At 40.5% G+C, this 25,537-nt stretch overlaps 1 protein-coding gene across 1 annotated transcript in view; it reads right to left on the bottom strand.

The window, feature by feature from the left end:
- Nucleotides 1-22,024: 22,024 nt before the first annotated feature.
- TM9SF3 (transmembrane 9 superfamily member 3) overlaps nucleotides 22,025-25,537 on the bottom strand; it is a 34,581-nt gene continuing 31,068 nt past the window's right edge. Inside the window, exon 15 of the mRNA XM_060769218.2 lies at nucleotides 22,025-24,449. Coding sequence (XP_060625201.1) covers nucleotides 24,382-24,449 — 68 coding nt within the window. The 3' untranslated portion in view covers nucleotides 22,025-24,381. The remainder of the gene's footprint in view (nucleotides 24,450-25,537) is intronic.

The following is a 25,537-nucleotide window of genomic DNA, read 5'->3' as shown; positions in this document are numbered from 1 at the left end:
CACAATGTGAGTGAAATGAATTGTTTATTGTACTAGCCATAGGCCATGACATAAAATATACAACCTTTAAAAGTACAGTAAGCACTTTCCAATATAAGTAGTAAAACATGTTCCGTATACTGGCTCTTTAAAATTATGGTAGTAATGACATAACAACAATTACAAATGCCTGATTTGTATCATCCCAAAACATTTCCATTTCCATTTCTAGCTTCTGCTGTGGACTTTACTAGTTTGACTCGGAGTTTTTGGGCTGCAGCTGCAAATGTGGCAACCTTTAATGTTATATTTTTGGAATAATCTGCTAACAAGTCACAAACAACTGCTGACTGTTGCCATGCTGCCCTTTCTTCCAAAAGGGGTCCCAGAAGGTTGTTTCAGGGGTCATTATACAATGGGCAACGTAACAGATAGTGTGTTAAATCCTCTCTTTACCCAGACCCACAAATACAAAGAAGTTGGGCATGAGGGATCCCTCTGTGTCTTCCCTCTAACCAGCCTGATGGCATTGTTTGAAAGCGCAGGGCTGTAAAAGCTTTTCTAAGGGCTACAGATGTTAAATCTTGAAGATATTGTTGGTAATATTGGTCACTCTTTAGTAGAGGATATCAAATGGAGAAACCCTGCTGTTTACTAGTCCGCAAGTTGTCAATTGCATCCATCTCTAATCGCCACCTTGTTCAACTGCATTAGGGTTGTTGTTGACCCATCAAAATAATGGTGGAGCAAAGCTAGCCAGTGTTGAGCCCAACCTCCTCACTTATATTGCACTAAAAAACCTTGTTTTGTTATACTCTCATCCTCCATTTCCAGAAGTCTCTTCGCATATGAAATGTTAAGCTTATGCATTTTGGCCTTAAGTGAGGGAAGATCCAATCCAAGCCTTAACAAGGCAGATGGTGTCCCAGGAGGAAGGGCTAAAGGAGCTCTTAAAAACTTATTCTGGATGCATTCAATCTGCTTTGTGGTGCCCTGTCCCCATATTTCTGCTCCATATAACAATTGTTGTAAAATTTTAGCAGCAAAGATCTTAATTGTGGGACATACCAAGGAACCCCCAAAGGCTAGAACTTCCAGGTGGATAGTTTGGCTGCCTCCATATGACCATTATATGAGAAGTGGATGCCCAGATATTTAAAGCTGTGACACTGTTCTATTGAATGGCCATCCAGTTGCCGTTTATGTATCTGCTTCCTCTTGGATAATACCATCACTTTGGTTTTAGAATGGATAAGGCTCAACTTCTCTTGATCACAAATTCTACTGAGTGTCGTCAAGAGTCTCCTGAGTCCTATTTATGTAGTTGTGTAGTTGACAAGAGGACAATATCAAAAGCATATAATAAGATTTGAATTCTCCTATTACCTCCTGATGGTGGGAAGTGATCAGGGGAGGTCAGTTCTGCAACTAGATTGTTCACATAGAAATTGAACAGAAAAGGTGCCAGCAAACAACCTTGCCTGACTCCCCTTCTTGTTTGTTTGTTTTTTAAAAATAGCTTTTTTATTGAATTATGTCATAAGTGAATTAGGGGTACTACATCGAAAGAGTGAGAACAATATTTAGATAGAAAAGTTTGGAAAAAGAGAGAATTTTGGAAAGAGATCATTAAAAACACACGTAAAAAACGCACAAAAAAACACACAAAAAGAACATAAATTGTTTGACTTCCTTCTATTCATTGGTGGTTGTAAAATTGTAGTAAGTAGCCTCCCAAAGAGGCTAGAAGCAAGGTTAGTCTAAGCATCCCTGTGACTTCTGATCTTCTTGTGAGTGTTTGTTTATTCATATTATTACATCTATCTTTAATTGCTTAAGGTAGCTCTTGACCAGGTCCCAGGTTTTTTTTGTTGTTGTTTATTTGGATTCCTTGATTGGGAGTGATCCCCTTCTTGTTTCAAAGTTGTCCGAGAGTTTACCTGACACAATGTTAGTATTTTCCAGACTAGCGATTCTATCTCCCAAGACTGTATCACAATGTGATTTTTAGCTTTGACTATGTTTTAATGGATTTTGACTGTGAATTTTTAATACTGTTATGTTTACTTCTGTTTTAATGTTTGCATTTCCATATATTTCAAATTTTGTGGTCATACTTTTAATTGTAAGCTGCTTTGAGTCTCCTTCAGGGGAGATAAAGTGGGGTATAAATAAAGATCATAACAACAACAACAACAACAATGGGAGGGTGACAATCCCTGAAAGTAAAACATTGGGGAAAGGTAGAAAGATACAGGAGCCTCAGCCTGACAACACAAAATGAAGAACAAATAAATAAAGGAGATAATATGAATAAAAAGAGAAGAAGGGGAAAAGGCAAAAGAAAGAGAAGTGCTGTTAAGCTGAAAGGAGAAGAAAAGGAAGAAGAGAAGGCAGAAGAAAGAAAAGCACCAGAAATAAGAATGATAAACAGAAAAGAGAAGGAAGGAAAGAAGAGAAGAGAAAACAAAAGAAAGAGAAGCACCAGAAAAAGAAAATGAAAAAAGAAGGAAGGAAAGAAAGGAAGGAAGGCAAGAAAACTGGCGGGGGGGGGGGGGACACAAAAATATGACGGGCAAGCTCCTCAGAATGAAAGGGAGAGGGAATAAAATAAGAGGAAAGAAAAAAGCTGAATGGAGAAGAAAGTGGAGGTTGACAAACAAAATTTGGTTAAAAGAAGAAAGAAATAATAAAAGGCAGGTTCCAGCAAAGCTGCTCATAGACTGGGAAACTAATGGTTGGAAACAGATTTTCTTTTTGCTGGCATTTTAAAACTAGAAGGCCATTCACTGGTCAAAGTGGCCAGATTGGTTTGTGGATGACAAATACAGTATACTGAGTTTTCCTAAGGAATGAATTATTGAAGACAATGAGAAAGATCTTAGTTAAAGCGGATATAGCAATCTGAAAAGTCTCCATAGTACCTGATGTTACAGAAGATGAGAGTCTGTGCCCCAAGTGGAAGATTTCTAGGAACCATTTCAAAACACCAGATAAGGCAATTTCAGGGAATGAATTCCAACATTCAAGTAAGAGATTTAAAAGGAATGATTTGCAACCACCACGTAAGTAAAGGATTTGCAGGAAGGTGCTTCTTCAACACACAGCATTCACCAAGGAAAAGATATTCAGGAAGGATTTGCAACCACCAGATAAGTGATTTTCATGAACGAGTTTTTTGAACATAATGCATTGAAGAGTCTATGCACCAAGAAGATTGGCAAGAATGATTTGTGACAACCAGGTAAGAGGCATTCACAATCATCTCTCTTTCCACTTTCTGATTTTTTTAAGACTGCAAACTTCAGGTGAAATTTAATGTTTCTATGTTTGTTTACAGAAGGAACTTTGCATCTGAACATCAATGCAAAATGTGAAGATCTTGCTCAAGAATTTATACTGATATGGCTCAGCAGAAGATATGCTCAGCTGAGAACCAACTGGGAAGGAAGGCTTCAATGAAGTCACGGAGGTACATATTCTGAGAAAGCACTTTCCCTTCCCTTCTAGATTCTTGAAGACATTTGCAGACACAGTTTTACTTTTGAAGCACTATCAATGTTTCACAATGCTATTTTGCCGCCTTGTAGCACATCAGATCTCTCCGAATGAATGGGAAGAGAACTTGAAGTAAGAACTTTGCACTTTCTGTCTGGACCATAAGACGTCAATGGAATTTGGAAATGAAAGTTAGGGAGGTAAGTGGTTCCAGTGATGTCCGGAGGTGCTTTCATATTGATGTGTGAATATATTGACTTGCGATGATCCACATATGTGAAAGTCTTCCCAATTCGCATGATCGCTCTTTCCTTCTTCCTGCCATGCATGGGTAGATAATTATTTCAGGCAAGGTCCTCTTTAGCTATCCTGTCATGCGAAAATGCGTTTATATTGACGTGTGAATATATTGATTTGCGATCTGAAACTCTTCCCAATTGCATGATCGCTCTTTTCTTCTTCCCATCCTACGTGTGGATGGATGTGATTCTGACATTGTCCTATTTTCCTCTCCTGTCTTGTGGAGGTGCTTTCACATTGATATGCAAATATATCAATGTGTGATTCTCTTCATCTATTTATCTTTTAAATATATACATATGAGGAAGGAAAAGTCTTCCTCTCTATATGTATCATGAATGAATTTGAATTCGAAATCCACCTGCTGGGAGTGATCGTGTGACCCACTGGCTGGTCAACGTCCAAGGGTCTGTCCACCAAACGGAAAATCTGAAGGAACGATTTGCAGTCACCAGGTAAGGTATTTTCAAGGAATGATTTGCAACCACCAGGTAAGGGATTTTAAAGGAATGATTTCCATTTACCAGGTAAGTCAAGGATTTGCAGGTAGGTGATTCTGTAACGCATAGCATTCAACAAGTAAAAGATCTTCAACCACCACCCAAGTCAAAAAAGAAGCACCATTAAAGCCTTGGCAGACCGCGCAAAAAGAATCTGCAAACCCCACCTCCTCCAAGATGAACTGAACCACCTCAACTGGACTCTACAGGCCAATGGATACTCCACCTCAGACATCAGAAGAGCTGCAAGACCAAGCACAAGCCACGAGAGTAAAGACAAAGATCCACCCAGAGGAGAAGTGTTCTTGCCATACATCAAGGGAACCACTGACTGCATAGGGAAGCTGATGAGGAAACACAACATACAAACTATCTACAGACCCACCAAGAAAATCCAACAAATGCTATGTTCAGCAAAGGACAAGAGGGATCCTCTCACCTCTACAGGAGTCTACCGTGTACCATGCAGCAGTGGACAAGCCTACATAGGGACCACCAAATGCAGCATTGACCAAACACGAATCAAGGAGCATGAAAGGCACTGCAGACTACTTCAACCAGAGAAGTCAGCCATAGCAGAGCACCTGATGAACCAGCCTGGACACAGCATATTATTTGAGAACACAGAAATGCTGGACCACTCCAACAACCACCATGTCAGACTACACAGAGAAGCCATTGAAATCCACAAGCATGTGGACAATTTCAACAGAAAGGAAGAAACCATGAAAATGAATAGAATCTGGCTACTCTAAAATTACAACAGCAAAACAGCAGAGAGGAAACAATCTGGGACAGCTAATCATCTCTCAACAAAAGATTGCTCCAGGCACTGCCAGGCTATCAAATGCTAATCAAGATGGTCAGTTGAAACATTCACACCTAGCTCCAGCAGACAAGAGTCCTTTGTCCCACCCTAGTCATTCCACAGATATATAAACCCCTTTCCCTAGTTTCAACAGACCTCACTGCCTCTGAGAATGCTTGCCAAAGATGCAGGCAAAACGTCAGGAGAAAATGCCTCTAGAAATGGCCATATAGCCTGAAAAAACCTACAACAACCCAGATCTTCAGGAAGTTTTTCCAAACACCAGGTAAGTGCGTTCTCCCTCTGTCATTGTGAGACCAAACAGCTTCTTCTAGGTTTAATCCGTTGAACAGATCTCCATCGGGAGATGTTGGATAATGTCCATATTGAGGATACCCGGGACGGTCTGAGCACAGCATCCGACCCTACAATACAAGGTAAGACACATGTTTTGGCCTTAAAAGTTCTTGAAGACATTTGCAGACCCAACTTTCTCTTTTCGGACATTTATCAATGATGCATAATACTTTTCCTCCCTTGTGGATGGACGTGATTCCGACATGTGGATGATTCTGACATGTGACATGTGGATGGACGTGATTCTGACAGAGTCCTCTTTTCCCCTCCTGTCTTGCGGAGGTACTTTCACAGTGACGTGAGAATATACTGATTCATGATGATCTACATGTGTGAAACTCTTCTCAATTTGCATGATCGCTCTTTTCTTCTTCCCATCCTACGTGTGGATGGACGTGATTCTGACAAGGTCCTCTTTTCCCCTCCTGTCTTGCGGACCTGCTTTCATATTGACGTGCGAATATATTGATTTGCGACTATCTACATGTGTGAAACTCTTCTCAATTCGCATGATTGCTCTTTTCTTCTTCCGTCCAACATGTGGATGGACGTGATTCTGACAAGGACCTCTTTTCTCCTCCTGTCTTGCGGAGGTGCTTTCTTATTGACGTGTGAATATATTGATTTGTGATGATCTACATATCTGAATCTCTTCCCAATTCGCAAGATCGCTCTCTTCTTCTCATCCTAGCTGTGGATGGACTTGATTCTGACATTGTCCTCTTTTCCCCTCCTGTCTTGCGGAGGTGCTTTTCCATTGATATGCGAGTATATTGATGTGTGATCCTCTTCATCTGTTCCTCTGTAAAATATATACATATGAGGAAGGAAAATTCACCCTCTCTATATGTATCATGAATGAATTCAAATTCGAAATCCACCTGATGGGAATGATCATGTGACCCACTGGCTGGTCGACGTCCAAGAAACCGTGCACCAAGCAGAAAAGCTGAAGGAACGGTTTGCAGTCACCAGGTAAGGCATTTTCAGGAATGATTTGCAACCACCAGGTAAGGGGTTTTTAAGGAACCATTTCCTTGTCCAGGTAAGTCAAAGATTTGCAGGTAGGTGATTCTGTAACGCACAGCACTCACTAAAATAAAAAATGTTCAGGAAGGTTTTCCAAACACCAGGTAAGTGTGTCCTCCCTCTGTCATTGTGAGACCAAACAGCTTCTTCTAGGTTTAATCTGGTCAACAGATCTCCATCGGGAGAAGTTGGATAATGTCCATATTGAGGATACCTGGCACAATCTGAGCACAGCATCCAATCCTAAAATACAAGGTGAGGCACATGTTTTGGCTCTAAAAGTTCTTGAAGACATTTGCAGACTCAACTTTCTCTTTTCGGACATTTATCAATGATGAATAATATTTTTCCTCCTTTGCAGCACATCAGATCCCTCCGAGTGAATGAGAAGAGGACTTGAAGTCACAACTGTGCATTTTCTGTCTGGACCATAAGACAACCATGGAATTTGGAAATGAAAGTTAGGGAGGTGAATGGTTCCAGTGCTGTCTCAGAATATGCCCAAACCCAAAGGAAATTTCTCCTACCGATATATCTATGGTTTACAATTGACTTCTACTAACAAGAGAAGAAGACGAGTAGGAGGAGGACACCAAGAGGCCAATGGCTGGGAGCATCTTGTTTTGCCAGCATTTCCAAACGAGAAAGCTCTTTCTCGATCGACACTCAGGACTGGTTTGTGGCTCGCAACCGGAGTCATGGCTGGTCCCCCAGCTTCAAGAGCAGAATCGTATTAAAAGTGAATCTATGCCATCATCAAAGGAGGCAAGTACGCATCCCGGCAAGACTGATTTCCTGCCACATCTTTTTTATGCTTATGGAAAACAATTCTCTCTTTGCATTATTGCTTTTTTCTTCTTCCCTCCCTACATGTGGATATACATATTTCTAGCTGCATCATCTTTAGCCATCCTGTCTTATGCAGGTGTGTTTATACTGATCAGCAAAAAGCGTGGAGAGACGGTTTTCCTGATCCGAATTTTCTCAATGATGAGGAACTCTTCCCAATTTGCGTTATTACGCTTTCCTTCTTCCTGCCATACATGCCGTGATATGTATGCCTGGCAAGGTCCCCCTTAGCTATCCTGTCAGGCGGAGATGCGTTTATATTGATGTGCGAACATATTAATTTGCAATTCTCTGCCTATGGGAAACTCTTCCCAATTTGCATGATCGCTCTTTTCTTCTTCCCATCCTACGTGTGGTGGACGTAATTCTGACAAGGTCCTCTTTTCCCCTCCTGTCTTGCGGAGGTGCTTTCACATTGAAAAGTCTTCCTCTCTATATGTATGATGAACGAATTTGAAATCCACCTGCTGGGAATGATCGTGTGACCCACTGGCTGGTCGACATCCAAGAGTCTGTTCACCAAGCGGAAAATCTGAAGGAATAATTTGCAACCACCAGGTAAGGGATTTTAAAGGAATGATTTCCATTTACCAGGTAAGTCAAGGATTTGCAGGTAGGTGATCTACAAAGGTGAAACTCTTCCCAATTCGCACAATCGCTCTTTTCTTCTTCCCATCCTACATGTGGATGGACGTGATTCTGACAAGGTCCTCTTTTCCCCTCCTGTCTTGCGGAGGTGCTTTCACATTGATATGCGAATATATCGATGTGTGATTCTCTTCATCTATTTCTCTTTAAATATATACATATGAGGAAGGAAAAGTCTTCCTCTCTATATGTATCATGAACGAATTTGAAATCCACCTGCTGGGAATGATCGTGTGACCCACTGGCTGGTCGACGTCCAAGAATCTGTCCACCAAGCGGAAAATCTGAAGGAACTATTTGCAACCACCAGGTAAGGGGTTTTCAAGGAATAATTTGCAGCCACCAGGTAAGGGATTTTAAAGGAATGATTTCCATTTACCAGGTAAGTCAAGGATTTGCAGGTAGGTGATCTACAAAGGTGAAACTCTCCCCAATTCACATTATCACTCTTTTTTTCTTCCCATCCTACATGTGGATGGACGTGGTTCTGACAAGGTCCTCTTTTCCCCTCTTGTCTTGCGAAGCTCCTTTCATACTGACGTGCGAATATATTGATTTACGATGATCTACATATGTGAAGCTCTTCCCATTTCGCATGATCGTTCTTTTCTTCTTCCCGTCCGACATGTGGATGGACGTGATTCTGACAAGAACCTCTTTTCTCCTCCTGTCTTGCGGAGGTGCTTTCTTACTGACGTGTGAATATATTGATTTGTGATGATCTACATATCTGAATCTCTTCCCAATTCGCATGATCGCTCTCTTCTTCTCATCCTAGCTGTGGATGGACTTGATTCTGACATTGTCCTCTTTTCCTTCCTGTCTTGTGGAGATGCTTTTCCATTCATATGCGAGTATATCGATGTGTGATCCTCTTAATCTGTTCCTCTTTAAAGTATATACATATGAGGAAGGAAAATTCACCCCCTCTATATGTATCATGAATGAATTCGAATTCGAAATCCATCTGATGGGAATGATCGTGTGACCCACTGGCTGGTCGACGTCCAAGAGTCCGTGCACCAAGCAGAAAAGCTGAAGGAACGGTTTGCAGTCACCAGGTAAGGCTTTTTATGGAATGATTTGCAACCACCAGGTAAGGGGTTTTTAAGGAACCATTTCCTTGTCCAGGTAAGTCAAAGATTTGCAGGTAGGTGATTCTGTAATGCACAGCACTCTCTAAAATAAAAAAATGTTCAGGAAGGTTTTCCAAACACCAGGTAAGTGTGTCCTCCCTCTGTCATTGTGAGACCAAACAGCTTCTTCTAGGTTTAATCTGGTCAACAGATCTCCATCGGGAGAAGTTGGATAATGTCCATATTGAGGATACCTGGCACAATCTGAGCACAGCATCCGATCCTAAAATACAAGGTGAGACACATGTTTTGGCTCTAAGAGTTCTTGAAGACATTTGTAGACCCACTTTCCTTTTTCTTGGACACTTATCAATAATGCATAATGCTTTTCCCCCTTGTAGTACATCAGATCCCTCCGAGTGAATGGGAAGAGAACTTGAAGTCAGAACTTTGCGTTTTCTATCTGGACCATAAGACGACAATGGAATTTGGAAATGAAAGTTAGGGAGGTAAGAAGTTCCAGTGCTGTCTCAGAATATGCCCGAACCCGAAGGAAATTTCTCCTACCGATATATCTATGGTTTACAATTGACTTCTACTAACAAGAGAAGAAGACGAGTAGGAGGAGGACACCAAGAGGCCAATGGCTGGAAGCATCTTGTTTTGCCAGCATTTCCAAACTAGAAGGCTCTTTCTCGGTCGACATTCAGGACTGGTTTGTGGCTCGCAACCGGAGTCATGGCTGGTCCCCCAGCTTCAAGAGCGCAACCATATTAAAAGTGAATCTGTGCCATCATCAAGAGAGGCAAGTACGCATCCCGGCAAGACTGATTTCCTGCCACATCTTTTTTAGGCTTATGGAAAACAATTCTCTCTTTGCATTATTGCTTTTTTCTTCTTCCCTTCCTACATGTGGATATTCATATTTCTAGCTATCCTGTCAGGCGGAGATGCGTTTATATTGATGTGCGAATATATTAATTTGCAATTAACTGCATATGAGAAACTCTTCCCAATTTGCATGATCGCTCTTTTCTTCTTCCCATCCTACGTGTGGATGGACGTGGTTCTGACAAGGTCCTCTTTTCCCCTCCTGTCTTGCGGAGGTGCTTTCACATTGATATGCGAATATATCGATGTGTGATTCTCTTCATCTATTTCTCTTTAAATATATACATATGAGGAAGGAAAAGTTTTCCTCTCTATATGTATCATGAACGAATTTGAAATACACCTGCTGGGAATGATCGTGTGACCCACTGGCTGGTCGACGTCCAAGAATCTGTCCACTAAGCGGAAAATCTGAAGGAACTATTTGCAACCACCAGGTAAGGGGTTTTCAAGGAATAATTTGCAACCACCAGGTAAGGGATTTTAAAGGAATGATTTCCATTTACCAGGTAAGTCAAGGATTTGCAGGTAGGTGATCTACAAAGGTGAAACTCTTCCCAATTCACATTATCACTCTTTTTTTCTTCCCATCCTACATGTGGATGGACGTGGTTCTGACAAGGTCCTCTTTTCCCTTCTTGTCTTGCGAAGCTGCTTTCATACTGACGTGCGAACATATTGATTTACGATGATCTACATATGTGAAGCTCTTCCCATTTCGCATGATCGTTCTTTTCTTCTTCCCGTCCGACATGTGGATGGACGTGATTCTGACAAGGACCTCTTTTCTCCTCCTGTCTTGCGGAGGTGCTTTCTTACTGACGTGTGAATATATTGATTTGTGATGATCTACATATCTGAATCTCTTCCCAATTCGCATGATCGCTCTCTTCTTCTCATCCTAGCTGTGGATGGACTTGATTCTGACATTGTCCTCTTTTGCCTCCTGTCTTGCGGTGGTGCTTTTCCATTGATATGCGAGTATATCGATGTGTGATCCTCTTCATCTGTTCCTCTATAAAATATATACATATGAGGAAGGAAAATTCACCCTCTCTATATGTATCATGAATGAATTCGAATTCGAAATCCGCCTGATGGGAATTATTGTGTGACCCACTGGCTCTTCGACGTCTAAGAGTCCGTGCACCAAGCAGAAAAGCTGAAGGAACGGTTTGCAGTCACCAGGTTAGGCTTTTTATGGAATGATTTGCAACCATCAGGTAAGGGGTTTTTAAGGAACAAGGTAAGTCAAAGATTTGCAGGTAGGTGATTCTGTAACGCACAGCACTCACTAAAACGAAAAATGTTCAGGAAGGTTTTCCAAACACCAGGTAAGTGTGTCCTCCCTCTGTCATTGTGAGACCAAACAGCTTCTTCTAGGTTTAATCTGATCAACAGATCTCCATCGGGAGAAGTTGGATAATGTCCATATTGAGGATACCTGGCACAATCTGAGCACAGCATCCAATCCTAAAGTACAAGGTGAGGCACATGTTTTGGCTTTAAAAGTTCTTGAAGACATTTGCAGACCCAACTTTCTCTTTTCGGACATTTATCAATGATACATAATATTTTTCCTCCCTTGCAGCACATCAGATCCCTCCGAGAGAATGAGAAGAGGACTTGAAGTCACAACTTGGCATTTTCCGTCTGGACCATAAGACAACCATGGAATTTGGAAATGAAAGTTAGGGAGGTGAATGGTTCCAGTGCTGTCTCAGAATATGCCCGAACCCTAAGGAAATTTCTCCTACCGATATATCTATGGTTTACAATTAACTTCTACTAACAAGAGAAGAAGACGAGTAGGAGGAGGACACCAAGAGGCCAATGGCTGGAAGCATCTTGTTTTGCCAGCATTTCCAAACTAGAAGGCTCTTTCTCGATCGACATTCAGGACTGGTTTGTGGCTCCCAACTGGAGCCGTGGCTGGTGCCCCATCTTCAAGAGCGCAACGGTATTAATGGTGAATCTGTGCCATCATCGATGGAGACAAGGACGCATCCCGGCAAAACTGATATCCTGCCACATCATTTTCTGGCTTCCAAATTCACTTTTGGGAATAGTGCTGGTACTACATAAGTTCCAGTTCCTTTTGTTAACCCAATTCACCAACAGCTTAAAAATAGCCATTTTTTGATAATTTTATGAGGGAGGAGTTTAAGAGAAAATCTTCCCAATTTTCATGATTGCTCTTTTCTTCTTCCTGCTATACATGTTGACATATGTATTTATGATTTCCTGCCACATATCTTTGTTCTTACAGAAAACTCTTCTTAATTTGCATTAGTTGTCATTTCCTCTTCCTACCATACATGTGAATATACGTATTTCTGGCAAAGCCCTCTTTAGCCATCCTGTCATGCAGAGGTGCATTTATATTGATGTGTGAATCTATTGATTTGTAACTGCTTAAAGTCATAGAAAGTATTACGATGATTATAGTGATGATGAAGGGGATGATGATGATGATGATGATTTGCAGGTGCCTTGTGGTGGGTATCTGAATGATGGGAGAAAGGAATTCCTCACTGAAGACTTAATGTGAAAACAAAGAAAGAAAGTAGCGCTGGTCCAGAAGAAAGAGCTTCAAGGAATAGGAGAAGAGTGTTGGATCTGGCCATGATCTGGTTCCTCTGAAAAGGAATCATCTGAAGATCTGGGTCACTTTCTTGCCGGAAGAGGGTGGAAGCCCATTCTTAGGGCACAAATGGGTGCCAGGGGTGGAAGTCTGTGGTCCTTGCCGACATGCCCTGGGTAGCACTGACTGCCACTTTTGGGGTCGGGAAGGAATTTTCCTCCAGGGATAATTGGGCCAGGACCCTGGAGGTTTTTTGCCTTCCTCTGGGCATCTGGCAGCGGCCACCGGTTAGGAATGTTATTAATCATATTACATTTAAAATTTGCCAAATTGATCTTGGCAAGAAGATGATGCAAAATTAATAAAAATCACAACCATAGAAACTGCTCTATCCTTTTTTTCTGTTTTTCTTTTATTTGTTTTACTGCATCAGCTCAGAATGGGCAACATTTGCTCTCCTCTTAAGTGGAACTCATTCCATGTCAGAAATCATAAACTAGGATTAACAAAGGATTCAGAAATCGTAGTAACTTATGCTGGAGGAAGAACAAGTTGCATCTGTTTAAATATCATCTCTTTGTGTCGTGCAAAGAAGTATTCAACTTCTCCTTGAATGAGACTTCTTGCTTGCCTACACAATACCAACTACCCCCTTTTGCCCACCCCAACGGGCACTGATTTGCCATGGCATATACACACCCCATGCTGTTGCACATTTGAGACAAACAAGTTGACTTTTTGGGTTGATCCCCAACTTAAGTTTAATGGGGGAGCTCCACCAATGTCCAGTAGGGCATTGATTGCTGGCCACCAAATACAGGTTTTTAGGGAAATGTGGCTATTGAAGCAGCTATTTCCAGAAGTGAATGAATTGAGTAGTGTGCTTGACCCTTTCGACTCTCTGTTGCTGCCTGTGTAGCTTTTCCTTGTAAATCCTGAGATCCTAGACAATTCTTGTTGGATGTGGTAAGTGAAATTGCAGTGGTTTGTACTATATCCTGGTTTTGAGCCAGATTATGGAGCATGACAAGAGACACTGAGGCCATCTCGTCAGATTTCCTGAGCCATCCAAAAGCAGCCACCAAGCTCCTGTGTTATTTCTCCTTCATCTGCTGTACATACAGAGACCCTATACAGAGACACCACCCCCCCCCCCCCCCAGTGTGGCCCTTGCAAATAGGGTCAAGTGATCATGTGGTACATCACTCAGGGTCACTTCCAACCAGATTTCAAAGGAAGAAGCAGGAACTGCAATTCCTTCCTTTTGGGGGAGGTTTTGTGTATCGGAGGAATAGTTCCTGCAACTTAAAAGTGCATCTCCACCGTAGACTTACTTCCTTTTGACACCACTTTAACTTTCATGGCTCAGTACTATAGAACCATGTGTGTTATAGTTTCACAAGTTCTTAATCCTTCTCTGTTGCTGCTTCACCAAGCTAGTTACAACTGCCATACTTCCATAGCATTGAGCCATGGCAGTTCAAGTGGTGCCAAACTGCATTAATTCTACAGTGTAGATGTACCCTTAATTGGAAACACAGCATTTCTCTCCATAGCAAGCAAATTGTGTGCAAGTGTCCTGTTGCTGCCTTTTTTGTGACCCATCTTCTAAGCGCAAACTGAGAAACCAAAGACAACTGAAGTTCCTCATCCGCATTGAGCAACTAAGATCATCTTAAATGGTTTTTGGTTTGAGCAAATGCTTTGAATGGAGAAGCAAAGGGTATCCACACTGGATAAAGAACTTGCCATGGAATCCTTCCAAGGAATCGTTGGATGTGTAGTTTGTCAGAGGACTGACTTCTCCACCAGAGAACCCTAGAGGGAACTTTTGTACAAAACAAGAACTCTCTGGGAGGGAACTCTTAAGGCTGGATCTACACTGCCATACAATCCAGTTCAAAGCTGAATATCTGGAATCTGAAACTGGATTATATTGCAGTGCAGATGGGGCCTAAGTCTGTCACTAAACTACACATCCTGGTATTTCAAAGGTGGTGGCCATGGCAGGTCAAGTGATCCCATTCTACAGGATGAATTCAAAGTTCTCCATAAAGCAGGAGAGATGCTCAAAAAGTAGCCAACGTAAGTCTCCCTGCAGGCCTTGGGATTTTAGATATAAAAAGAGCTGCCTTTAAAAGGTCATTGCCCCCATTGGAGGAAGGAGATAAGGGTGGGAGAGATAGTTCTTTTGGACCAGACCTATCGAAACCAGCATTGTGCCCCACAATAGCCAAGCATCCAACTACAGGAAAACCACCAAGATCACCAATGCAACAAGAATACATGTATCCTGCTGGGGCTTGTAAGTCAAGGCAGTCAAGAAATAAGAATCATTTCTCGTTAAAAAGAGGGAGAGGATGGGAGGAGATGGGACATCAGCATTGTTCGGAGTTGTCTCTGCTCCACATGTTGTTTCAAGCCATTCGCTCTGGCTAAGAGCAATGCAGGACCATCGATGGTGCGGACTCGAGTTTGTAGCCACATAATGGAAAGGCATCTTGTGCAAATTGACATCAGCCTCCAACAAGAAAAAGACTGTTTATCATTTTCTTCTTTTGGAGTGATTTTCTATTTCAAGAGACCATTCCATTGACTGTAAGAAAGTTCTGGGGTCAGAGCATTAATCCTTAAGCTATCCAAACTGTAGGGTTGGCAGGTATATTTTTCCCAGGGACTTGTAGCCAATCCACTACTTTAATGGCATTGATCCAGAAGAATGTTCTTCAAGCGGGTGGTCCTAAGGCCAGTGCAGCCTCCTGAGCCATTGCCCGCCAGTTCCCTGGCAAATCAAGAAAGAAACACCTGCACCCAATGGACATCAATTTAGGACCAATCCATGGTACATTGCAGGGAAAGATATAGCCTGTCCTATTGCATCATATAGTGCGAGAAGAACTACAGGATCTCAAATAATCTGTCCATTCTGCAGAAAGGCAGCAAGGTATGTGAGTTTGCAAAAGGTGAAGATTGTTTCTCTGAATATGGCTTCTCCTTCTTTTGTTGTTGTCTGCTTTCAAGCCATTTCAAACTTGTGCCAATCCCAAGGCAGCTCAATCATGGCGTTTTCTTTGCAAGATTTATTCAGAGAGTGCCTTAGGGTTATCATGCTAAATGTAGTGAACTTAACACAACCCCAGAGCCACAGTTCCATAGATAATCCATCCAATGCCCAAATACCCAATCCAGAAAGGGATTGAGTTGAAGCAAGGACAGAATTCCAAGGGCTGAACTTTTAATTCCATCCTAGAAAGGGATCTGTCATCAGGGATTTAAAGATGACCATCATATCCCAATCTTTCCTTCTCAGGTTAAACATACTCAGCTCCTTAAGCCATTCCTCAAAGGGCTGAAGGTGCATCTACACTGTGTAAATAATACAGTTTGACACTATGTACCGTATATTCTTGAGTATAAGACAAGTTTTTTAGTCCTTTTTTAAGGCTGAAAAAGCCCCCCTCGGCTTATACACGAGTCAATGTTGTTTATTATTTTACTGGGTTATTATTATTATTATTATTATTATTATTACATTTATTATTTTACTCTATTGTTATATTTACATTACTTTATTATTTTTATTGCATTTATTATTTTACTCTATTATTACTGTTATTATTACATTTCCATTATTTTACTCTATTACTATTATTATATTTATTATTTTATTTTATTTTAGCCCTTTTTTAAGGCGGAAAAAGCCCCCCTCAGCTTATACACGAGTCAATGTTGTTTGTTATTTTACTGGGTTATTATTATTATTATTATTATTATTATTATTATTATTACATTTATTATTTTACTCTATTGTTATATTTACATTACTTTATTATTTTTATTACATTTATTATCTTACTCTATTATTACTGTTATTATTACATTTCCATTATTTTACTCTATTATTATATTTATTATTTTATTTTACTCTATTATTATTGGAAGGACATGTAAGCACATGTACATTGAAGAAGGTTAGAACGATTCGTTAATCAGAGTTTGAGAGTCTTATCTTAAATACATTTTTATGGAAATATTCAAAAACATTTAACCTACTGATGACTCAATTAATGTAATATTATTGGTGTCTATTATTTAATTTGAAATTTACCAGGAGCTACAGCATCTCCCTCCGTCGGCTTATACTTGAGTCAATATGTTTTTCCTAGTTTTTTGTGGTAAAATTAGGTGCCTCGTCTTATATTCAGGTCTGCTTACACTCGAGTATATATGGTAATTGCTATGACTCAATGCAATGTAGTTTGGTGAGGCACCAGCACTCTTTGGGCAGAGAGGGTTGAAAATCATCTCAATCAACCAGTCCTATGATTCCATCGCATTGAGCAATAGCATTGAAAGTGGTGTCAAACTGCATTAATTCTAGAGTATAGATGCCCCTTTAGTTTCCAGACATTTGATCATGTTGGTCACCTTTCTCTATATATTTTCCAGCCATGTTTAGAAGTATTTCATTTGCCATTGTAATCCCAAGGGAATGAAGGTGCCAATGGGATTTTCCCTTCCTCCTCCTGTGCCGCAATCACATAGCTGCCTTGTTGTATTTAGGATTGAGGCCCTAATGCCTTCAAAGATGTGGCTTTCTCATATAGATCTAATTCAAAATACAAACCATTGCACAATTTATTTTTTCAAAATGAAAACCAAATGTACAGTAATGTTTATTTGTGTCTCTTTCTGATCGTTTGGAAAGTGTTCTATATTTTCTAATTGCAAAGTCTTTTAGGTGAACCCTGTTTAGCTTTCTTCTTTGCAGTTTTGCACTGTGTGGTCCTGTAAATACGGCAATGGGAAATTTCAGTGTTCTAAGAATGGATTGGTTTTGCTGAATGGAGAACCCAGCCCTATGGGCTGCAATGCTCCTTGACATGAATACGGCAGTGTAGGCCACCTGCTTCTTTTCCTTCGGTCACAAAATGCTTTTGCCAACCCTTCAAGCCCTGGGAAGGTAAAGGGGATTCAAGTGGAAGGCGTATTTTCACACTTCCCATTCGTGGGAAACATGACTGGCTCCAGCGGGACTCCCTTAAACAGTGGATCACAGCTAGCATTAGCAAACAATAATAAGGATTTTTAGCATGTATGTAGTTAATATTTTGTGGTGCATAACTGATCCCAAGAATTGACTGAACTGGAACTAAAAAACTCTTTGAGACTGGATCTATATTGCCATATAATCCAGTTTCTGAATCCAGATTAACTGCTTAGAATTGGATTATATGAGTCTATACTGCCAGAGATCATCTGGATTCAGAAACTGGATTATGTGGCAGATGGAGCCTGAGAGTTTTGGCTATTATTCCATAATCAAAATCACATCCATGGTGATATCTATAAATGTCCCTAGAGAACAAAGTTTCCAACAAAAAATGTTGTTATGCAACCACAGATTTTAAACAAATATCAATAAATTATAATCTCCTGATTAAATCGTAGCCACAAATTTATTTATTTATTTAGAAGTTTTATATACCGGTCTTCTCGACCTCCGAAGAGGGACTCAAGCCGGTTTACAAAGGTAGGGTTGAGCAATCATGGGCTCCAGGTATTGTTGTACTATTACTCCCACCAATCTTACTCACCTAAACCAATGGTAAGGAATCACAGGCTTATACATGAAGACCCAAAACCATTTACACCTTTTCTGCCTTGATATTCTGGGTTATATGGCTGTGTGGAAGGGTCCTGAGATCCATAGTTGAATCCATTAGAATCATAGAATCACAGAGTTGGAAGACTCATGGGCCATCCAGTCCAACCCCTCCCAAGAAGAAGTAAAATTGCATTCAAAGCATCCCCCCACAGATGGCCATCCAGCCTCTGTTTAAAAGCCTCCAAAGAAGGTGCCTCCACCACACTCCAGGGAGAGAGTTCCACTTCTGAACAGCTCTCACAGTCAGGAAGTTCTTCCTCATGTTCAGAAGGAATCTCCTTTCTTGTAGTTTGAAGCCATTCTTCCATGCCCTAGTCTCCAGGGCAGCAGAAAACAAGCTTGCTCCCTCCTCCTTATGACTTCCTCTCACATATGTATACATGGCTATCATTAGATCTTAAACCTTCATCTGTATATTTGTTTTCTAACAATGTTGAATATTGTATTGATTTATTATAAATTGTGTTATTCAAAGCTGAATTTTATTAATAGATTTTAATAATTTGTATTTATTAAGGCGCCCTGGAGAAATTAAACAGGGACATGACATGGCTTGAATGAGTAATAAATATAAATAAATTGGTCTGATCCTGAGAGATGTATGGTGCTGGCTGAGGGCCCTTCTACACTGCCATATAATCCAGTTCAAAGCAGATAATCTGTATTTTGTACAGTTGTATAGAAGGGGCCTGAGATGCTAAGTGTCCTAAAGTGTAGATTGAACAGGTGACCCTGTAGGTAACCTGGACCCAAACCATGTAGGGCTTTAAAGGTCATTTTTTCCCGTGTCGCTTCTGGTGTGAGGGAATTGGCTGTCTGCAAAGATGTTGCCTAGGGGACGCCCGGATATTTTGATGTTTGACCATCCCTGTGGGTGGCTTCTCTCATGTCCCTGCATGGAGAGCCGGAGCTGCCAGAGGGAGCTCATCCTTGCTCTCCCCAGATTCAAACCTGCCGGTCTTCAGTCCTTCCAGCACAAGGGTATAACCCATTGCACCAGAGCTTTGTACTTTGCATCTAATGAAGTTGGTGCACAAATTTAAACTAAAACTTCACTTTGCAAGATAAATTTATTCAGAAGTGGGAACAGAGTCAAGATGGCTGCAATGTTGAATAGACATGCAATCTAATGGATAAAGAAAACTTTAAAATATAGCACATTTCATTCTAGGATTAAACCAAAAACAACCTCGTAGTTGTATTTGCACAAATTATGGTGCAGCCACATTGTGCCATCAACTCCTGCTGTTACAAAATGCCAATGTGTTTTATTATATATCTTTTCAACCTTTCACATACCAGTAATTGTTCTTCTGGCATTTCCTGCCCATCCAGTTTCATTTGAGTTCATGTCTGATGACTGAGTGTTACATTTCATGTAGCCAGTGCGATAAAACATGCTTTAACCTAGTTCAGAAAGCAAGCACTCCATGAATGTTTCAAATACCTTATTAGCTACAATTTTCAAAATAAAATACTGGAAAAGGTGAAGGAAAGATCCAAAATGGTCAGGAGGGGGAATGCGATCCCTGTCAGGAAAGGCTCAAAGTATTCGGTGCTTTTTAGTGCAAGGAGAAAGACAACAAAAGGGACATGATGCAGGGAGACATGGAAATAGGTTTTTATTTCTCCGATAATCTTGTACTCTAGAGAGGCATTTGATTGAGTGGCAGGAGCCCCCAGTGGCACAAGGGTTTAGGTCAGTGGTTCGAATCTGGGGAGAGCGGGTTGAGCTCCCTGTCAGATCCAGCTCCCCATATGGGGACATGAGAGAAGCCTCCTACAAGGATGGATAAAGATCAAACGTCCAGGCACCCCTTGGGCAACGTCCTTGCAGACGGCCAATTCTCTCACACCATAAGTGACTTGCAGTTTCTCAGGTCACTCCTGACACACAGAAATAGTAGAAAAATGATTTACATAATTTATGGAATTAACTACAATAAATGGTGAGAGTTAAAACTTGGGTCTGTCTAAACCCATTTGCTTGGATAGGCATAAGGAATTTAATGAGTCAGAACCAGGATGCCCCGTTTAACATCCAAGACTGGAGAGTATGAGCCTCGCTCTTGGTCTTCACTGGGAATCCTAGCACTTGCATGACAATCCACCATGTATAGCAAGCCTTTATCTGAAACAGTTTGAAGCCGCCAAAAACAGAAGAAAAAAAAATCTATCGTTTCCTTGGAGCCATTGATAAAAGGTAAAAAGCTTGGCAACGAAAATGTTGGTTTAGAGATATAGAGTATAGCAATCAGTGAACTCCTTGCACAAATACCATCTCCGTAACTATGGCACAAAAAGTCCAAAGATCATGTCTGTCCCATCACTTCTGGTTTTGGCTAAAATAAAAACCAGAACAGAACAAAAACAGAGAATTATCTTTGAAGACCTTTTGGACACTTCACATTGTCTCAAGAGAACGACTGGTGGGTGACTGAGAGTGAACAAAGCAATCTTGCAGTTCTTAAAGCACCATGGCATAAGGAATTAACAAACATAATTCTGAGTATTGAGTGTTTTAATGCTCCATGGCAGTGTTTCTCAACCCTGGGGGTCGGGACCCCTAGGGTGGTCGCGAGAGGGTCTCAGAGGGGTCGCCAAAGATAATCAGAAACCACAGTACTTTTTGTGGGTTATGGGGGTTCTGTGTGGGAAGTCTGGCCTGATTTTATCGTTGGTGGGCTTCAGAATGCTCTTTGATTGTAGGTGAACTATAAATCCCAGCAACTACAACTCCCTAATGTCAAGTCTCTTTTCCCCAAACTCTACCTGTGTTCACATTTGAGCATCTTGAGCTTTCATGCCAAGTTTGATGCAGATCCATCATTGAGTCCACAGTGCTCTCTGGGTGTACGTGAACTACAATTCCAAAATTCAAGGTCAATACCCACCAAACCCTTCCAATATTTTCTCTTGGTCATGGGAGTTCTGTGTGCCAAGTTTGGTTCAATTCCACAGTTGCTGGATTTCAGAATGCTCTTTGATTGTAAGTGAAGTATAAATCCCAGCAACTACAACTCCCAAATGACAAAATCAATCCTCCCTCCAACCCCACCAGTATTTGAGTTTGGCATATTGGGTATTTGTGCCAAATTTGGTCCAGTGAATGAAAATGCATCCTGCATATCAGATATTTACATGATGATTCATAACAGTAGCAAAATGACAGCTATGAAATAGCAACGAAAATAATGTTATGGTTGGAGGTCACCAGAAAACGAGGAACTGTATTAAGCGGTCGCACCATTAAGAAGGTTAAGTACCACTGGTCTATGGGACTTAAAACGGGGAATGTGTGGGTTTTCAGAAGTAGATGGATTAACTCCTTTCGAGCCTCACTATATCATATACTGGGCCAGTGTGAGCTGCAGCCTGACAGGTTCTGGCAGGTCACACATTTCCCAGCCGGGTCTTATAATCTGAGTGCTTAACCTTGGGAATCTGCCCATATATTGAGATAATCTTTAGAGGCTCTTTTCCTGGTGACCTGTTTGTACAGGTCAGGTGCGTGAAAACCAGAAAAAGGATTCAGTTGTGGCATTCCATCTATCAAATGCTTAGAGTGCCTCAGCTGACTCCTAAAACAGACATGTTTTTAGTAAATATGTTTTTGGTTTCCCAAGCTTTAAAGTAATATTGGTTTCAATCATGTAACCATATTTTTGACCTATTATGTTTACTGCTCTGTCATCTAGATGTTTAATGTATTGTCGAAGGCTTTCATCTTGTTTTCTTTTTGTAATTGCTTTTAGCCTTATCGTAATCAGTTTTAACACTGGTGGGTTGAATACATATCCCTGTATAAACAAAAACTAAGCAAAATAGGCAGACCACTTAATTTGCCATTTTATTAAGGTATCAGTTTTGACTGTACAATTTGGGCGATGTTCGGGAAAGAATGGAGAGAAATATAAAATCATTCTTAAAGTAATGAAAAACAACTAGGAATTTCAGACACCCTTCTAACTATTTCCATGTAAAACTGCCAGTCTGTAAACGTATAAACAGGGGTTAAAATCCAATCCGCTTCATATCATCAAGTGCTACATGAGGACAAATACTGAGGCCGTGCCCTCAGTAATTGTTTCAATTGCCTTTGGGCAGCACATTCACTCAAGCCTCACTGAAAAGCAAAATACATTGTACAGCAATAGCATCTGGCAGATGTCACTCACAATTTGAAACCCAAATCAACCGTTTTTGTAAAATGAGCTGAAAGTATCACCAAACCAGAGGGCCAAAATCGTTTAATATCTGTCCATTTAGACAGGAGAAGAATACCATGGAATTTGGCTACACATATAACAGAATATAATCAGCTACAGTTCATTTACTGTAAAATTGTATTTATTTCTCTTGCACAATGTGAAAATAAGTCTCCAGTGAACTTACCTTAGGAAAAACAACGCTTTGTTTTACACTCAACACACATACACACTCACTTGCTTAAGGATTAACAAATCCTCCTCACAGTTACTTGCCTTTTGAGGATACCTTCATTTATTTGGTATCTGGCTTTGTTTGAGGAAACATGCTAAAATTTACCTGAAAAATTTCTTTAAAACAAGAAACTTGGAAGGCCCTGCAGCATCAAAGTTTTATAACCTTCAGAAAATGGCGGCCCTTGGTCTCCCAAGTCCATCACTTTTCACTACATGCAATGCAGCGTCTCATACATCAGTCCAATTGTTTTGGAGTTGGGAACCTGTGCTTCTCGTGATATTGTTGAACTCTAACCCATTTGTCACAAGCATAAAGGCCGTGATACGGGCTTCAGTCGAACGTTAACTGGAGATCATTGGTTCCTCACCCATGTTCAAGAGGCTCAGAGCACTCTGAATCGGGAGTGTCAAAAAACATCTGGCTTTTGTCCTCTGAAGAATATATTAAGAGCTTTGCTCAGAATCAGGCGTTCTGATGTTCTGCTAAAAAAACTTCAAACTGCAAATATGTCTGTTTTTTTTCACAATCAGAACATTGGTCTGAAAAGTTTTATTTTAAATTGTATGAACACTTGAAGCTGGGCTGCTTTAGGTATTATTACACAAGTGTCCAGAGAAAACTAAACAAAAAAAATTAAACTGTTATAAATTACAAGTATTTGCTTTTGAAAGAGCTCCGGGAAACAGAAAACATGACACACATATTGCAAGGAAACCCCCCGACATTTCATGCAACAGCAGGCAAGATGTAAAAAGCCACCTAAATTCACACATTTTTTTTACACTGAATCATCAGAAAAAAGTATTCTTTAGTAAATCTGTACATCCAAATACATTTGGGAGCTACATCTAAGTTACATCATTAAACGTTTTATACACTTGTTACCCCTTTTAAATCATCAAGTAAACACTCCAAACTGGGGGTGGGTGGTTGAGTTAGGAAATAAGAAAAGAAATAAATCATTGCAGACATTCAATTATTATTATTATTATTTTAAATTGAGACTTCCAGGTGTTGAATAAAAACAGAATGCACCGTCTTAATTTCTGCTCGCTGACTGTACAAAAATTGCACTGCCGAGTTCCACCTCTGTACTTAAGTTTCTTGAGATGGCTCTCAGATATAGCTGGATATTCCTTTTATAATGAGCAAATGGAAAGTAGGTCCTATTAAACGGATATTGCATGCAAACATTTGCGTTTTTAACAAATACATGGGTTTTGAAAGCAGCTGATATTGCAAGTTATCCTGGAACTTCCAAGAGTTTCTTCACCCAGTCAAACAGCACTAAACCCTGGGGTGATGAAATCCTTCCAGAACATGAATTAAAGTACCAGTAACTAATTTGATATTTTAAGGATCCATGTGTTTCACTTTCCTTTTAAATTGAATGTAACATATGCTTAAATACAGTTTGTCCTCTTCACTGAAGAGAGCTAGTCTATTTCATCTTTCTGAGCTATTTGGAGGGAGGGGGAGGGGATTAGCATGTACTGTGGAAATACCTACTGAATACAATCCAAGCATTGGTTGCGAAGAGTTGGAGGAAGTCAGTAAGAACGAGGATCAATGAAAGGAGGTGTTGCTTTAAATGATCCATAAGAGAGAGAGAGAGAAAGAGAGAGAGACCCACAGAGTGCCCAGTGTTAAACACACAATTTTCTTCTTGCGCTTTTTGGTGTGCAAGTTTATATATACTCTGTCCCCACCCCAGCCCCACAGGTTAACTGCTCCAGGGTTCAGTTTCCTTAGTCAATTTTCACATTGGTGTAGATTTTTCTAACAAAGGCACTTGTTCCCATATAGCCGATAGCTCCTGCAAAACAAACAAATATGTATAAGCAAGCATTTTTGTGTGTTTTTTTAAAAAAAGAGCTAGTACATGCGATGAAAACTACTACTAGGCCAGGGATCCTCAACCTTTTAAAGCAGAAGGCCCTCAGACTGTTGGAGGGCTGAACTATAGTTTGAAAAAAACACAAATGAACTATGCACACTGCGTATATCTTATTTGTAGTGCAAAAAGACATGAAAGAACAATACAATATGTTAAAGGAAGCAGCACTGGGACTGTGGCGCAGCTGGCCGAGAGTCAGCTACATTAAGATCACTACTGACCAAAAGATAATGAGTTCAAAGTCAGCCCAGGTCGGAGTGAGCTTCCGACCAATTTGTGTAGCTTGCTGTCGACCTTTGCAGCCCGAAAGACAGTTGTATCTGTCAAGTAGGAAATTTAGGTACCGCTTATGTGGGGAGGCTAATTTACGACGCCATAAAAATCTCCAGCAAACATGCAAAGAATGAGGAAGTACCTAATCAGTGTCACAAATGGATGGGGAAGCAACAGCTCCCCTGGTGGCCAGAATACCCTCATGAAAAAAGCTGGAATGTTAAATAGCCTCTGTATGTCTGTCTATATATGTTGTGTGTCTATGACATTGAATGTGTGCCATGTATATGTACATTGTAATTGACCCTGAGTCGAATATAAATACTGTAAATAAATACCTCCCCGTCAAAGTGATACCTATTTATCTACTCATGTTGCTACTTTCGAACTGCTAGATGAGCAGAAGCTGGGCTGACGGTGGGGAGCTCACCTCAACTAAGGGTTGAACTGTCAACTTTTCAATCAGCAAGATTTTCTGCAGCTGGTAGTTCAACCCACTGTGCTAATGTCTGTCCCAAGACAGCTGTGGCTGTTAACATATGATCAACTACATTTCAATCTGGGTCCACACTGGAGACAACATCAGTATTTCCTTTTTTTTCTTTGTTTCTTAATTGTACATGAAAAGTTCATTGAAAGTGTGATTTTTTAAAACTATGTCTTCATACTGAAGACAACCAACACAACTATCAAAAGTTGTATACCCTTCTTTTGAAAGTATATATATTAAAATC

Source organism: Anolis sagrei, chromosome 3 (assembly GCF_037176765.1).
Source record: "Anolis sagrei isolate rAnoSag1 chromosome 3, rAnoSag1.mat, whole genome shotgun sequence".
Lineage (NCBI taxonomy): Eukaryota > Metazoa > Chordata > Lepidosauria > Squamata > Dactyloidae > Anolis > Anolis sagrei.
Note: the sequence above shows the minus strand (reverse complement) of the source record. Positions and strands in the feature narration are given on the sequence as shown.